Source organism: Phyllobates terribilis, unplaced genomic scaffold, assembly GCF_046119375.1.
Source record: "Phyllobates terribilis strain yellow unplaced genomic scaffold, ASM4611937v1 Scaffold_13__5_contigs__length_258822181, whole genome shotgun sequence".
NCBI classification, from domain to species: Eukaryota; Metazoa; Chordata; class Amphibia; order Anura; family Dendrobatidae; genus Phyllobates; species Phyllobates terribilis.
In genome coordinates this window covers 101,706,171-101,724,347 of record NW_027362773.1, presented here as the reverse complement: position 1 = coordinate 101,724,347, position 18,177 = coordinate 101,706,171, and the positions used below count along the sequence as shown (strand labels likewise).

General features: G+C 39.5%; 1 protein-coding gene across 1 annotated transcript in view; it reads right to left on the bottom strand.

The window, feature by feature from the left end:
* SBF2 (SET binding factor 2) overlaps nt 1–18,177 on the bottom strand; it is a 273,321-nt gene that overhangs the window by 31,854 nt on the left and 223,290 nt on the right. Inside the window, exons 23-28 of the mRNA XM_073657906.1 lie at nt 7,674–7,801; nt 7,269–7,444; nt 6,986–7,122; nt 6,227–6,422; nt 5,768–5,964; nt 5,324–5,464 (exon numbers count right to left, since the gene is read on the bottom strand). Coding sequence (XP_073514007.1) covers nt 5,324–5,464; nt 5,768–5,964; nt 6,227–6,422; nt 6,986–7,122; nt 7,269–7,444; nt 7,674–7,801 — 975 coding nt within the window. The remainder of the gene's footprint in view (nt 1–5,323; nt 5,465–5,767; nt 5,965–6,226; nt 6,423–6,985; nt 7,123–7,268; nt 7,445–7,673; nt 7,802–18,177) is intronic.

Sequence of the window (18,177 nt, the reverse complement as noted above, 5' to 3'; positions counted from 1 at the left end):
CTCCCCAGCAGGGTTCACCCCACCAACCAGCATGAAGTTATCAGCTTTAGCTTAGTGTCAGTAGGAGGCAGACACAGGTCTGGACTCAGTCCCGTTTCTACCTTACATTTTGTTGTGATTTATTAATCATTTCCCTTTTCTTTCAGTTACGGCATATGAGGACGACAGTGTGGGGTTGTGTCACTCTGATCTACCACCTAGAGAGGAAGGTTTTAACAATGAATGACAGTCTGCTCAATTGGGAAAGCTTTTTTTCAAGACCTAACAGTCCAGGGCCGATGGAACGCTCAGGAATAGTCTCTTCCCATCAACATTCTGGAACTCATAGAAATCTTTCTTTCTCTGCTTCACAAGCAGAACCTTTTCTATGGCCGTCCGATACGAGTCCAATCCGACATTGCCATGGCAGTGGCATACATCAACCACCAATGAGGAACTCTAAGTCAGAAGTGGCTTGGATCCGGTCACGGAAAGTACCGGCAATCTCAGAGGTGCACATCCCGGGAATGGATAACTTGGCAGCCGATTTTCTCAGCCTTGAGGGTCTCACCACCCGTGAATGGTCCCTGAATTTGTTGGTCTTCGATAAGATCTGCCTTAGATTGGGAACTTTCGCCGTTGATCTAATGGCATCCAGATGGAACCAGAAGGTTACACAGTTTGTATCCAGGATGTCCCCTAGCAATAGACTCTAATAGCTGGCAATTCCCTGTTCTCTCCTCTACCACTGATCCCCAGGGTGGTCACGGAGATCAAGGCGGAGGACGTACCCGTCATATTCATAACTCCAGACTGGCCCAGGAGATCCTGGTATGCAGAAGTAATCAATCTACTCGCGAACACTCCACGGAAACTTGCTCATCTTCCAGATCTTCTCTCACAGAGTTTTCTCTTCCACCAGAATTCTTAGTTGCTCAATTTAATGACATGGCTGTTGAAGCCGCGGTGCTGAGGTCTGCCGGTTTCTCCCACCAGGTTATTCAGACCACGATTAGAGCAAGGAAGCCTTCTTCCCCTTGCATTTACCACCGTACATGGAAGGTCTTTTTCTACTGGTACAAAGCCAACCAGGCCACATCCATTGCTTTTTCTCTGCCATCTCTTTTGGCATTTTTGCAGTCGGGTCTTTAATCTGCAATGTCCGACAGTTCCCTTAAGAGTCAGGTTTCGGCGCTTTCCATTCTGTTTTAGAAGAAACTAGCATCCAGTATGCAGATCAGGACCTTCCTTCAAAGGGTCGCATACTCTGTTTCCCCTTACCGGCCACAGGTAGAAATTTGGGATCTCAACTTATTTCTCGATGTCCTTCAGGAGTCCCCATTCGAACCGCTACGAGAAATCAATTTCTCCTGGAAAGTTGCCTTCCTGGTACCCATCACCTCAATCAGACAAGTGTCTGAACTTGCGGCTCTTTCTTGCCATTCCCCATACCTGTTGTTCCACCAGGACAAGGTGGTCCTGCGTCCAATACCATGCTTTGTCCCTAAGGTGATTTCCTCTTTTCACCTCAAGGAAGAAATAATACTTCCTTCATTTTGCCCATATTCCTCTCACCCTCGGGAGCGGTTACTAAACAAACTGGACCTGGTAAAAGCCCTTCGTCTCTATCTTTCCAGGACGGCACCCTTCAGACGAGCGGATTTGCTGTTCATAATTCCCGAAGGTCCTCGAAGAGACCTCCCTGCTTCCAGATCTACCACTGCCCGTTGGGTCCGTTCTGTTATTCGGAAGCCTATCTGTTAAGGGACAGAGCGAGTCCACTCAGGGTCATGGCTCACTCCACTCACGCAGTAGGGGCCTCCTTGGCCTGTCCGACACCAGGCATTGGCCATGCAGCTTTGCAAAGCTGCTACATAGTCTTCTGTTCATACCGGCGCAAAGTTCTACAGGGTTTACACCTACGCCTTGTTGGATGAGAACCTTGGTAGAAAGGTTCTGCATGCTGCAGTGGCCCGAACTCAGACTTGAGGGTACTGTTCTTTTACCTACCCTTGCGACTGCTTTTGGATGTCCCATGGTTTCCTCTGTCCCCCAATGAAGTGATAGAGAAATTAAGATTTTGGGTACTCACCGCAAAATCTCTTTCTCTGAGCTTTCATTGGGGGAGACAGCACCCGCCCTTGTATAAGGTTAGTTTGTTTTCTGCCATGTTGTTTTTCAACTATGTTGTTGTGTCTATATTGCTTCTCCTACTGCTTTCTCACTAACTGATGAGCTTTTGTGCCGGTTGCTGGGTACAGTGGGGAAAAAAAGTATTTAGTCAGCCACCAATTGTGCAAGTTCTCCCACCTAAAAAGATGAGAGAGGCCTGCAATTGGCATCATAGGTAGACCTCAACTATGAGAGACAAAATGAGAAAACAAATCCTGAAAATCACATTGTCTGATTTGGAAAGAAATGTTTTCCAATTTTGGTGGAACATAAGTGTTAGGTCAATTACAAACAAGCAAGATTTCTGTTTCTCACAGACCTGTAACTTCTTCTTTAAGAGGCTCCTCTGTCCTCCACTCATTACCTGTAGTACTGGAAGCTGTTTGAACTTGTTATCAGTATAAAAGACACCTGTCCGCAACCTCAAACAGTCACACTCCAAACTCCACTATGGTGAAGACCAAAGAGCTGTCGAAGGACACCAGAAACAAAATTGTAGCCCTGCACCAGGATGGGAAGACTGAATCTGCAATAGGCAAGCAGCTTGGTGTGAAGAAATCAACTGTGGGAGCAATAATTAGAAAATGGAAGACATACAAGACCACTGATAATCTCCCTCGATCTGGGGCTCCACACAAGATCTCACCCCGTGGGGTCAAAATGATCTCAAGAATGGTGATCAAAAATCCCAGAACCACACGGGGGGACCTAGTAAATGACCTGCAGAGAGCTGGGACCAACGTTACACAGGCTACCATCAGTAACACACTACGCCACCAGGGACTCAGATCCTGCAGTGCCAGACGTGTCCCCCTGCTTGAGCCATTACATGTCCAGGCCCGTCTGAAGTTTGCTATAGAGCATTTGGATGATCCAGAAGAGTATTGGGAGAATGCCATATGGTCAGATGAAACCAAAGTAGAACTGCTTGGTGTTTGGAGGAGAAAGAAACTGAGTTGCATCCAAAGAACACCATACCTACTGTGAAGCATGGGGGTGGCAACATCATGCTTTGGGGCTGTTTCTCTCAGGACAACTGATCCGTGTACATGAAAGAATGAATGGGGCCATGTATGGTGAGATTTTGAGTGCAAACCTCCTTCCATCAGCAAGAGCATTAAAGATGAAATATGGCTGGGTCTTTCAGCATGACAATGATCCCAAGCACACCGCCAGGGCACCAAAGGAGTGACTTTGTAAGAAGCATTTCAAGGTCCTTGAGTGGCCTAGCCTCTCTCCAGATCTAAACCCTATAGAAAACCTTTGGAGGGAGTTGAAAGTCCGTGTTGCCAGCGACAGCCCCAAAACATCACTGCTGTAGAGGAGATCTGCATGGAGGAATGGGCCAACATACCAGCAACAGTGTGTGCCAACCTTGTGAAGACTTACAGAAAACGTTTGACCTCTGTCATTGCCAACAAAGGATATATAACAAAGTATTGAGATGAACTTTTGTAATTGACCAAATACTTATTTTCCACCAGAATTTGAAAAAAATTCTTTCCAAATCAGACAATGTGATTTTCAGGATTTGTTTTCTCATTTTGTCTCTCATAGTTGAGGTCGACCTATGATGTCAATTACAGGCCTCTCTCCTCTTTCTAAGTGGGAGAACTTGCACAATTGGTGGCTGACTAAATACTTTCCCCACTGCATATTCTGCTGGAGAGGAGTTAGCTTTTTTTGCCTTGTGTCAGCCCCCGAATGGCAGCAGCATACACCCATGGTTTCCTGTGTCCCTCAATGAAGGCTCCGAGAAAGAGATTTTACGGTGAGTACCCAAAAATTTCATTTTAATCTTACAAGGTTTTCCATTTTCTTTTCTTTTTTTTTAGTTTGCTGAATGCAGCCTGCAGGTTAAAGAATGGAAACTTTCTTTACGACTACGTCCAAAGTTGTATATAGTACTCTACTTTAAAAGGTGTTCTTTTTCTATTTCAGTTATATGATTTTTTAGAACCGATATCTTTTTTATAGAATCGAAAAAAATAAGTCTATTTTGTTGATTGCAATATATATTGTAAAGAGAACAAAAAATATATTAAAGTCACAGCAATTAGAAAAAACTAAGCAAATTATTAAAGCAAAAAATAAAGGCAAAGGGTCATTATGACCCCTTTTGCAGTTCTAGTGTTAACCCTTATTTATATATTAGTGTATATGTACTGGATTATATCTAGTATAGAGCTAGGAGAAAGAGTACCATTCTTTATATTGCAGGCTGCATGGCAAATTAGTGCAATTTTATGGACCCTAAATTGCATCCTGTATTATACTCCAGAGCTGCACTCACTATTCTGTTGGGGCAGTCACTGTGCATACATTACATTACTGATCCTGTACTGATCCTGAGTTACCACCTGTATTATACTCCAGAGCTGCACTCACTATTCTGCTGGTGCAGTCACTGTGTACATACATTACATTACTGATCCTCTACTGATCCTGAGTTACATCCTGTATTATACTCCAGAGCTGCACTCACTATTCTGCTGGTGCAGTCACTGTGCACATATATTACATTACTGATCCTGTACTGATCCTGAGTTACATCCAGTATTATACTCCAGAGCTACACTCACTATTCTGCTGGTGGAGTCACTGTGTACATTACATTACTGATCCTGTACTGATCCTGAGTTACATCCTGTATTATACTCCAGAGCTGCACTCACTATTCCGCTGGTGCAGTCACTGTGTACATACATTACATTACTGATCCTGTACTGATCCTGAATTATACTCCAGAGCTGCACTCACTATTCTGCTGGTGCAGTCACTGTGCACATATATTACATTACTGATCCTGCACTGATCCGGAGTTACATCCTGTATTATACTCCAGAGCTGCACTCACTATTCTGCTGGTGCAGTCACTGTGCACATATATTACATTACTTATCCTGTACTGATCTTGAGTTATATCCTGTATTATACTCCAGAGCTGCACTCACTATTCTGCTGGTGCAGTCACTGTGTACATACATTACATTACTGAGCCTGAGTTACATCCTGTATTATACTCCAGAGCTGTTCTCACTATTCTGCTGGTGCAGTCACTGTGTACATACATTACATTACTGATCCTGAGTTATATCCTGTATTATACTCCAGAGCTGCACTCACTATTCTGCTCCCTTTTAACACATTTGGGGATTGGAGACAGACTTACCTGGTGACAGGGCCAGCGTGGGCCGTACAGTGAGGGTGCTGTTGCCATTCATCTTGTAGTGGACAGAGATGGCGTTCAGCAGGGCTTGGAGGTATTTCTCCTGCTCGATGCTACTTGATGACTCTAGAGAAGAGGCCGGAGCTGACAAGACGACAGATATGGGATAAATGATTACATGGCCACATGCAGACGCACAGCACAGGCTCCATTATCCCCAGTCCACACCAATGTCCCAGGACACAACACACATTCAGCCCCAGACAAGAATCTCCTTCACCATTTACAAGAATATTCCGTCAATCTGGTATGTATAGGATCTCATTTATAAAACTTTCTGGATTATCAGATGACCATGCAAAAAAAATCATGAGGATCTCACACCTCTGTGCTGGAAATAAGTGCCAGACTATAGGGATATCTAGATTATCAGGATCCCATACTCACCGGCCGTGTGCGTATTCTGAGATTTAAAGAGGCCAACAACAGTTTTCCCGTGGAAGCCCCCGGACCGGAGTAAAATCGCGTTTGTTTTGGAGTTTTTCCAGGAGACGACAGGAAGCCTCTGGTGGCGGTAACAACGTGCAACCTTCTGCAAGCTGCTGTCCTGCACCGACTGCGGCACTACCAGGAGGCCGGGGTAGCTGCAAGGAAAAGCCAAGGAAACTAACTGTTTAGGGTCGTACTCCAATCGGCGGTCACCCAAGTTTCTCAGACCCCTGACTGGGCGAAATCGCTTAAGTGTGGAGCAATCTATCGCCTGTGCCTCGGGGGATATGAGGGCCGGGGTCAGCGGTCGGGGGATACGAGGGCCGGGGTCAGCGGTCGGAGGATAAGAGGGCCGGGGTCAGCGGCCGGAGGATATGAGTAAAAAACAGAAAGCACCAAGATAAAGGGGTCACCCACCTCCTGCACAGGGAGTACATTCGATTCATGGCTGTCACGCGGAAGTGCTCGGATTTCAACCGCGTGGAGCTGTTATTGATGGTCCCCAGGGCCAGGCGTTGGTAGTCCCGAAAGCAAGCACGCTCCACCAGCTGCTCCATTGTTGATTTCTCCGTCGCTTTCAGCGTTGCACTCGGTAGCTCGTTATCATCAGAAACTAAAGTGACACATTATAACAAATCCTCAGCGGTAGAGCAACACCCGGCCGCAGCCACTGTAGAAATGATGGAGCTGATGTGTTTCAGCAGAATCGGAGACCTTCTTGCCGCAACGATCAGATATTGATGGCCTATTCTACAGATAGGCCATCAATAAAAAAGTAGTGGCAAAACTCTTTAAGCTTTAATTAGACACTAGAAGCCCCCTTTAAATCACGGAATGTGTAGCTTGGTAGGAAGGCTTGCTAGCACTTGTAGTTCAACGGTTATTGAAGCGTCCAATAATGTGAAATCATTTACATTACTGGCCCCTACATTTAGAGGATTCCCGTTCCTTCATCAGTGATAACAATTAGTCTAATTCGACTGGTCACTGACCCCTCTCTGCCGACCTCTCTGGACCCCGTCAGTGAGGGAGGTCGCGCTCCAGAATGGTGCAAAGGGGCCAACTACTTAATGTGCTCTTGGCAGGCTCTGTACTGAATCCACTGACAGCCGTTTTCTGTACGCAGCTCCCACTCTCCAGGCCAAATTTAAAAAGGAAAATAAACAAATTCAATACCAGAGATGTCATCGTCCTCGTTACGGCTTCCACGTTCCTCCAATATCGTTCCAGTTTTCTTCTTCGCCACGTACGGGCGCCCGATGGTCATTTTTCCAGCCCGTTTTGCCCCCTTGACGATTGTTTTGGAGAGAGTCCTAAAAACACGAGCATGGGTCAGATCATTCAGAACTAGCAAACACCACATTGCCCGACCGCAGAGATCCTGTACGTCCTGCCATAGTACACAGTGGGGTTGTTACGCCCGTTCTGCGGCCTGTGAGATAACTGTAGGACTGGTTACCTGAATGAGGTGTTTTTTTCCTTCTGTTTTGGTAAAATGATGGCCGGAGCCGCCTGTCCTGCCGCAAATGCGAACATGCTGAAGATGGACACTGGATAGCGGAACTTCATCAGCTGCTTCTTAAACAGATCCACCATCTCGGGGCTGACCTCTTCATCAAATGCTACTTTAATTAACTGCAAATCAGGAATAATGGGGTAAAAAAAAAAGGAAAAAATGTGAATCCATGCAACACGGGCCCACGGACTTAACCTCGCTGCCCTTAAAGATACCACTGACCAAAAGTCAGAACTTATACACTATATTTCAAGATATTTTTTTGTAGCTGTAGATAAATAGTTAAAATCATGCAGTAGCACTACAAAAAGTCGCAGACAATGATGGGAGTGGTTGTGATCAGGCTACCTGGAATGTGGCCGAGCGGATCTGTAGTCCTTCCTGCATGTTCTGTTGCAGATGGTTCTGGACATTGATCTTCTTCTCCTTTGTAATGGAAGAGATGGGAACGCTGCGGATGACGTTCTGCTCCCCGACTGGAAGAGACAGCAAAAAAAAAAAAAAAGAATCAGTGACAACTCATCCTATCTACCGGCAACATACAGAGACGGGACCTGAAAATATGCTGCAGGATGCACCATCATGTCCAGCGCGTCTATCCATAAGTCTCGCCTAACCATAGCGTCATGTCCTAGTATGGGAGAGCAAAGGGATGCATTACAGAGAAGGGTAGAATTGCCATTCAAGATTGTAGGAAAGTAATGGTGACCTTACTGAATGGCACCTCTACGTAAAAGCAATGGTGACCTTATTGGATAGCACCTCTATGGAAACAGCAATGGTGACCTCATTGGATGGCACATCTATGGAAGCAGTAATGGTGACCTTATTGGATGACACCTCTACAAAAACAGCAATGGTGACGATACTGCATGGCACCTCTATGGAAACAGCAATGGTGACCTCCTCGGATAGCACATCTATGGAAACAACAATGGTGACCTTATCAAATGGCACCTCTACAGAAACAGTAATGGTGACCTTATTGGATGACACCTCTACGGAAACAGTAATGGTGACCTTACAAGATGGCACCTCTATGGAAACAGCAATGGTGACATTATTGGAAGGCACCTCTATGGAAACAACAATGGTGACCTTATTGAATGGCACCTCTACAGAAACAGTAATGGTGACCTTATTGGATGACACCTCTACGGAAACAGAAAAGGTGACCTTACAAGATGGCACCTCTATGGAAACAACAATAGTGACGTTATTGGAAGGCACCTCTATGGAAACAGTAATGGTGACCTTACAAGATGGCACCTCTATGGAAACAGCAATGGAAACCTTATTGGATAGCACCTCTATGGAAGCAGTAATGGTGACCTCATTGGATGGCACATCTATGGACACAGTAATGGTGACCTTATTGGATGACACCTCTACAAAAACAGCAATGGTGACGATACTGGATGGCACCTCTATGGAAACAGCAATGGTGACCTCATTGGATGGCACATCTATGGAAACAACAATGGTGAGCTTACTGAATGGCACCTCTACAGAAACAGTAATGGTGACCTTTTTGGATGGCACCTCTATGGAAACAGCAATGGTGACCTTATTGGATGACACATCTACGGAAACAGAAAGGGTGACCTTATTGAATGGCACCTCTATGGAAAAAGCAATGGTGACCCTCTTGGATGGCACATCTACAGAAACAGTAATGGTGACCTTATTGGATGGCACCTCTACAGAAACAGTAATGGTGACCTTATTGGATGGCACCTCTACAGAAACAGTAATGGTGACCTTATTGAATGGCACCTCTATGGAAAAAGCAATGGTGACCTTATTGAAAGGCACCTCTACGGAAACAGTAATGGTGACCTTATTGAATGGCACCTCTATGGAAACAGTAATGGTGACCTTATTGAATGGCACCTATATGGAAACAGTAATGGTGACCTTATTGGATGGCATCTCTATGGAAAAAGCAATGGTGACCTTATTGGATGGCACCTCGATGGAAACAGCAATGGTGACATTATTGGATGGCACCTCGATGGAAACAGTAATGATGACCTTATTGGATGGCACCTCGATGGAAACAGTAATGGTGACCTTATTGAATGGCACCTATATGGAAACAGTAATGGTGACCTTATTGGATGGCATCTCTATGGAAAAAGCAATGGTGACCTCATTGGATGGCACCTCGATGGAAACAGCAATGGTGACATTATTGGATGGCACCTCGATGGAAACAGTAATGATGACCTTATTGGATGGCACCTCGATGGAAACAGTAATGGTGACCTTATTGGATGGCACCTCTATGGAAACCGCAATGGTGACCTTATTGGATGGCATCTCTATGGAAAAAGCAATGGTGACCTTATTGGATGGCATCTCTATGGAAAAAGCAATGGTGACCTTATTGGATGGCACCTCGATGGAAACAGCAATGGTGACCTTACTGGATGGCACCTCTACAGAAACAGTAATGGTGACCTTATTGGATGACACCTCTACGGAAACAGTAATGGTGACCTTACAAGATGGCACCTCTATGGAAACAGCAATGGTGACATTATTGGAAGGCACCTCTATGGAAACAACAATGGTGACCTTATTGAATGGCACCTCTACTGACACAGTAATGGTGACCTTACTGGATGGCACCTCTACTGACATAGTAATGGTGACCTTATTGGATGGCACCTATATGGAAACCGCAATGGTGACCTTATTGAATGGCACCTCTACAGAAACAGTAATGGTGACCTTATTGAATGGCACCTATATGGAAACAGTAATGGTGACCTTATTGGATGGCACCTATATGGAAACAGTAATGGTGACCTTATTGAATGGCACCTATACGGAAACAGTAATGGTGACCTTATTGAATGGCACCTCTATGGAAACAGAAATGATGACCTAATTGGCTGTCACTCTGCTTTACCAAAAGCAAATAAAAAGCCAAAAACTGCACTTCCATAATACGGGTCCATGATAACTCTCAGCCTCCTTTCTAATGTTCGCAAGAACCATAATCTGTAAATCTCAAGATGAGCTTCTGTCATTTGTACTTCCTCTCATTCCTCAACCACAAAGCTCGTTAATCCGGCTAATTAATAAATGAATGCGCTGCACTAGGCTCCTTCCTCTTCCTCTTGACATTGACTGATTAGCCCTTTAAGAAATGTTCCTCTGTGTGAAATAGGTACAAGTTGTTCTTGGATTTGGGATAATGTACACAGTGGAGGATACAAAGAGGTCAGTGCTGAATAAATACTCAAATACTAAAACGTACACAAACAGCCGCGCGCTGACTTCACGCAGGACCAAAACGGTCCTATTAATGTGCCAAAAATACACACTGAAAAGGCCACTAATCCACGTAATGGCCTAAACCTGCTGCAGATCACAAGAAAAAGGAGTGCGGAGCAGCGAACAGCAGACGGGGGATGTACCGATAATTATCCATAATTTGTCTTATATGAAGAATGATGCATCTATGACGTGAAAGTAATCGCCCAAGCGGCCAAATGGGCATCAGCTAATAATGATATTTATCAACAAGGAATTATGTCCCATCCATTATCTCTCTAAATTACAGATAAGAGAAAACCACAAAACTTCAGCAAAGCGCAGCAAGTCATCCGATAACACAAGAGTAACTCCTAGGACATAGAAATCTTCCTATTTATGAACATAGAGGACAGTATTATAGTAGTTATATTCTTGTACATAGGAGCAGTATTATAGTAGTTATATTCTTGTACATAGGAGCAGTATTATAGTAGTTATATTCTTGTACATAGGGGGCAGTATTATAGTAGTTATATTCCTGTACAGAGGAGCAGTATTATAGTAGTTATATTCTTGTACATAGGGGGCAGTATTATAGTAGTTATATTCTTGTACATAGGAGCAGTATTATAGTAGTTATATTCTTGTACATAGGAGCAGTATTATAGTAGTTATATTCTTGTACATAGGGGGCAGTATTATAGTAGCTATATTCTTGTACATAGGGGGCAGTATTATAGTAGTTATATTCTTGTACATAGGAGCAGTATTATAGTAGTTATATTCTTGTACATAGGGGGCAGTATTATAGTAGTTATATCCCTGTACAGAGGAGCAGTATTATAGTAGTTATATTCTTGTACATAGGGGGCAGTATTATAGTAGTTATATTCTTGTACATAGGGGGCAGTATTATAGTAGTTATATTCTTGTACATAGGAGCAGTATTATAGTAGTTATATTCTTGTACATAGGGTGCAGTATTATAGTAGTTATATTCTTGTACATAGGAGCAGTATTATAGTAGTTATATTCTTGTACATAGGAGCAGTATTATAGTAGTTATATTCTTGTACATAGGGTGCAGTATTATAGTAGTTATATTCTTGTACATAGGAGCAGTATTATAGTAGTTATATTCTTGTAAATAGGGGGCAGTATTATAGTAGCTATATTCTTGTACATAGGAGCAGTATTATAGTAGAAATATTCTTGTACATAGGAGCAGTATTATAGTAGTTATATTCTTGTACATAGGAGCAGTATTATAGTAGTTATATTCTTGTACATAGGGGGCAGTATTATAGTAGCTATATTCTTGTACATAGGGGGCAGTATTATAGTAGTTATATTCTTGTACATAGGACCAGTATTATAGTAGTTATATTCTTGTATATAGGAGCAGTATTATAGTAGTTATATTCTTGTACATAGGGGGCAGTATTATAGTAGTTATATTCTTGTACATAGGGGCAGTATTATAGTAGTTATATTCTTGTACATAGGAGCAGTATTATAGTAGTTATATTCTTGTACATAGGAGCAGTATTATAGTAGTTATATTCTTGTACATAGGAGCAGTATTATAGTAGTTATATTCTTGTACAGAGGAGCAGTATTATAGTAGTTATATTCTTGTACATAGGGGGCAGTATTATAGTAGTTATATTCTTGTACATAGGAGCAGTATTATAGTAGTTATATTCTTGTACATAGGGGGCAGTATTATAGTAGCTATATTCTTGTACATAGGGGGCAGTATTATAGTAGTTATATTCTTGTACATAGAGGGCAGTATTATAGTAGTTATATTCTTGTACATAGAGGGCAGTATTATAGTAGTTATATTCTTGTATATAGGGGGCAGTATTATAGTAGTTATATTCTTGTACATAGGAGCAGTATTATAGTAGTTATATTCTTGTATATAAGGGGCAGTATTATAGTAGTTATATTCTTGTACATAGGGACAGTATTATAGTAGTTATATTCTTGTACATAGAAGCAGTATTATAGTAGTTATATTCTTGTACACAGGGGGCAGTATTATAGTAGTTATATTCTTGTACATAGGAGCAGTATTATAGTAGTTATATTCTTGTATATAGGGGCAGTATTATAGTAGTTATATTCTTGTACATAGGAGCAGTATTATAGTAGTTATATTCTTGTACATAGAGGGCAGTATTATAGTAGTTATATTCTTGTACATAGGAGCAGTATTATAGTAGTTATATTCTTGTATATAGGGGCAGTATTATAGTAGTTATATTCTTGTCCATAGGGGCAGTATTATAGTAGTTATATTCTTGTACATAGAGGGCAGTATTATAGTAGTTGTATTCTTGTACATAGAGGGCAGTATTATAGTAGCTATATTCTTGTACATAGGGGGCAGTATTATAGTAGCTATATTCTTGTACATAGGAGGCAGTATTATAGTAGTTATATTCTTGTACATAGGACCAGTATTATAGTAGTTATATTCTTGTATATAGGAGCAGTATTATAGTAGTTATATTCTTGTACATAGGGGGCAGTATTATAGTAGTTATATTCCTGTACAGAGGAGCAGTATTATAGTAGTTATATTCTTGTACATAGGAGCAGTATTATAGTAGCTATATTCTTGTACATAGGAGCAGTATTATAGTAGTTATATTCTTGTACATAGGAGCAGTATTATAGTAGTTATATTCTTGTACATAGGAGCAGTATTATAGTAGTTATATTCTTGTACATAGGGGGCAGTATTATAGTAGCTATATTCTTGTACATAGGGGGCAGTATTATAGTAGTTATATTCTAGTATATAGGGGGCAGTATTATAGTAGTTATATTCTTGTACATAGGAGCAGTATTATAGTAGTGATATTCTTGAACATAGGGGCAGTATTATAGTAGTTATATTCTTGTACATAGGAGCAGTATTATAGTAGTTATATTCTTGAACATAGGGGCAGTATTATAGTAGTTATATTCTTGTACATAGGAGCAGTATTATAGTAGTTATATTCCTGTACATAGGGGCAGTATTATAGTAGTTATATTCTTGTACATAGGAGCAATATTATAGTAGTTATATTCTTGTACATAGGAGCAGTATTATAGTAGTTATATTCTTGTACAGAGGAGCAGTATTATAGTAGTTATATTCTTGTACATAGGGGGCAGTATTATAGTAGTTATATTCTTGTACATAGGAGCAGTATTATAGTAGTTATATTCTTGTACATAGGAGCAGTATTATAGTAGTTATATTCTTGTACATAGGGGCAGTATTATAGTAGCTATATTCTTGTACATAGGGGGCAGTATTATAGTAGTTATATTCTTGTACATAGAGGGCAGTATTATAGTAGTTATATTCTTGTACATAGAGGGCAGTATTATAGTAGTTATATTCTTGTATATAGGGGGCAGTATTATAGTAGTTATATTCTTGTACATAGGGGGTAGTATTATAGTAGTTATATTCTTGTATATAAGGGGCAGTATTATAGTAGTTATATTCTTGTACATAGGAGCAGTATTATAGTAGTTATATTCTTGTACACAGGGGGCAGTATTATAGTAGTTATATTCTTGTATATAGGGGCAGTATTATAGTAGTTATATTCTTGTACATAGGAGCAGTATTATAGTAGTTATATTCTTGTACATAGAGGGCAGTATTATAGTAGTTATATTCTTGTCCATAGGGGCAGTATTATAGTAGTTATATTCTTGTACATAGAGGGCAGTATTATAGTAGTTGTATTCTTGTACATAGAGGGCAGTATTATAGTAGCTATATTCTTGTACATAGGGGGCAGTATTATAGTAGCTATATTCTTGTACATAGGAGGCAGTATTATAGTAGTTGTATTCTTGTACATAGAGGGAAGTATTATAGTAGCTATATTCTTGTACATAGGGGGCAGTATTATAGTAGTTATATTCTTGTACATAGAGGGCAGTATTATAGTAGTTATATTCTTGTACATAGGGGGCAGTATTATAGTAGCTATATTCTTGTACATAGGGGGCAGTATTATAGTAGCTATATTCTTGTACATAGGGGGCAGTATTATAGTAGCTATATTCTTGTACATAGGGGCAGTATTATAGTAGCTATATTCTTGTACATAGGGGGCAGTATTATAGTAGTTGTATTCTTGTACATAGGGGGCAGTATTATAGTAGTTGTATTCTTGTACATAGAGGGCAGTATTATAGTAGTTATATTATTGTACATATGGGCAGTATTATAGTAGTTATATTCTTGTACATAGGGGGCAGTATTATAGTAGTTATATTCTTGTACATAGGGGCAGTATTATAGTAGTTATATTCTTGTACATAGGAGCAGTATTATAGTAGTTATATTCTTGTACATAGGAGCAGTATTATAGTAGTTATATTCTTGTACATAGGAGCAGTATTATAGTAGTTATATTCTTGTACAGAGGAGCAGTATTATAGTAGTTATATTCTTGTACATAGGGGGCAGTATTATAGTAGTTATATTCTTGTACATAGGAGCAGTATTATAGTAGTTATATTCTTGTACATAGGGGGCAGTATTATAGTAGCTATATTCTTGTACATAGGGGGCAGTATTATAGTAGTTATATTCTTGTACATAGAGGGCAGTATTATAGTAGTTATATTCTTGTACATAGAGGGCAGTATTATAGTAGTTATATTCTTGTATATAGGGGGCAGTATTATAGTAGTTATATTCTTGTACATAGGAGCAGTATTATAGTAGTTATATTCTTGTATATAAGGGGCAGTATTATAGTAGTTATATTCTTGTACATAGGGACAGTATTATAGTAGTTATATTCTTGTACATAGGAGCAGTATTATAGTAGTTATATTCTTGTACACAGGGGGCAGTATTATAGTAGTTATATTCTTGTACATAGGAGCAGTATTATAGTAGTTATATTCTTGTATATAGGGGCAGTATTATAGTAGTTATATTCTTGTACATAGGAGCAGTATTATAGTAGTTATATTCTTGTACATAGAGGGCAGTATTATAGTAGTTATATTCTTGTACATAGGAGCAGTATTATAGTAGTTATATTCTTGTATATAGGGGCAGTATTATAGTAGTTATATTCTTGTCCATAGGGGCAGTATTATAGTAGTTATATTCTTGTACATAGAGGGCAGTATTATAGTAGTTGTATTCTTGTACATAGAGGGCAGTATTATAGTAGCTATATTCTTGTACATAGGGGGCAGTATTATAGTAGCTATATTCTTGTACATAGGAGGCAGTATTATAGTAGTTATATTCTTGTACATAGGACCAGTATTATAGTAGTTATATTCTTGTATATAGGAGCAGTATTATAGTAGTTATATTCTTGTACATAGGGGGCAGTATTATAGTAGTTATATTCCTGTACAGAGGAGCAGTATTATAGTAGTTATATTCTTGTACATAGGAGCAGTATTATAGTAGCTATATTCTTGTACATAGGAGCAGTATTATAGTAGTTATATTCTTGTACATAGGAGCAGTATTATAGTAGTTATATTCTTGTACATAGGAGCAGTATTATAGTAGTTATATTCTTGTACATAGGGGGCAGTATTATAGTAGCTATATTCTTGTACATAGGGGGCAGTATTATAGTAGTTATATTCTAGTATATAGGGGGCAGTATTATAGTAGTTATATTCTTGTACATAGGAGCAGTATTATAGTAGTGATATTCTTGAACATAGGGGCAGTATTATAGTAGTTATATTCTTGTACATAGGAGCAGTATTATAGTAGTTATATTCTTGAACATAGGGGCAGTATTATAGTAGTTATATTCTTGTACATAGGAGCAGTATTATAGTAGTTATATTCCTGTACATAGGGGCAGTATTATAGTAGTTATATTCTTGTACATAGGAGCAATATTATAGTAGTTATATTCTTGTACATAGGAGCAGTATTATAGTAGTTATATTCTTGTACAGAGGAGCAGTATTATAGTAGTTATATTCTTGTACATAGGGGGCAGTATTATAGTAGTTATATTCTTGTACATAGGAGCAGTATTATAGTAGTTATATTCTTGTACATAGGAGCAGTATTATAGTAGTTATATTCTTGTACATAGGGGCAGTATTATAGTAGCTATATTCTTGTACATAGGGGGCAGTATTATAGTAGTTATATTCTTGTACATAGAGGGCAGTATTATAGTAGTTATATTCTTGTACATAGAGGGCAGTATTATAGTAGTTATATTCTTGTATATAGGGGGCAGTATTATAGTAGTTATATTCTTGTACATAGGGGGTAGTATTATAGTAGTTATATTCTTGTATATAAGGGGCAGTATTATAGTAGTTATATTCTTGTACACAGGGGGCAGTATTATAGTAGTTATATTCTTGTATATAGGGGCAGTATTATAGTAGTTATATTCTTGTACATAGGAGCAGTATTATAGTAGTTATATTCTTGTACATAGAGGGCAGTATTATAGTAGTTATATTCTTGTCCATAGGGGCAGTATTATAGTAGTTATATTCTTGTACATAGAGGGCAGTATTATAGTAGTTGTATTCTTGTACATAGAGGGCAGTATTATAGTAGCTATATTCTTGTACATAGGGGGCAGTATTATAGTAGCTATATTCTTGTACATAGGAGGCAGTATTATAGTAGTTGTATTCTTGTACATAGAGGGAAGTATTATAGTAGCTATATTCTTGTACATAGGGGGCAGTATTATAGTAGTTATATTCTTGTACATAGAGGGCAGTATTATAGTAGTTATATTCTTGTACATAGGGGGCAGTATTATAGTAGCTATATTCTTGTACATAGGGGGCAGTATTATAGTAGCTATATTCTTGTACATAGGGGGCAGTATTATAGTAGCTATATTCTTGTACATAGGGGCAGTATTATAGTAGCTATATTCTTGTACATAGGGGGCAGTATTATAGTAGTTGTATTCTTGTACATAGGGGGCAGTATTATAGTAGTTGTATTCTTGTACATAGAGGGCAGTATTATAGTAGTTATATTATTGTACATATGGGCAGTATTATAGTAGTTATATTCTTGTACATAGGGATAGTATTATAGTAGTTATATTCTTGTACATAGGGGGCAGTATTATAGTCGTTATATTCTTGTACATTGGGGTAGTATTATAGTAGTTACACTCCTGTACATAGGGGACATTATTATAGTAGTTATATTCTTGTACATAGTGGCAGTATTATAGTAGTTATATTCTTGTACATAGGGATAGTATTATAGTAGTTATATTCTTGTACATAGGGGCAGTATTATAGTAGTTATATTCTTGTACATAGGGGGCAGTATTATAGTAGTAATATTCTTGTACATAGTGGCAGTATTATAGTAGTTATATTCTTGTACATAGGGATAGTATTATAGTAGTTATATTCTTGTACATAGGGGCAGTATTATAGTAGTTATATTCTTGTACATAGGGGGCAGTATTATAGTAGTTCTATTCTTGTACATAGAGGGCAGTATTATAGTAGTTATATTCTTGTACATAGAGGGCAGTATTATAGTAGTTATATTCTTGTATATAGGGGGCAGTAT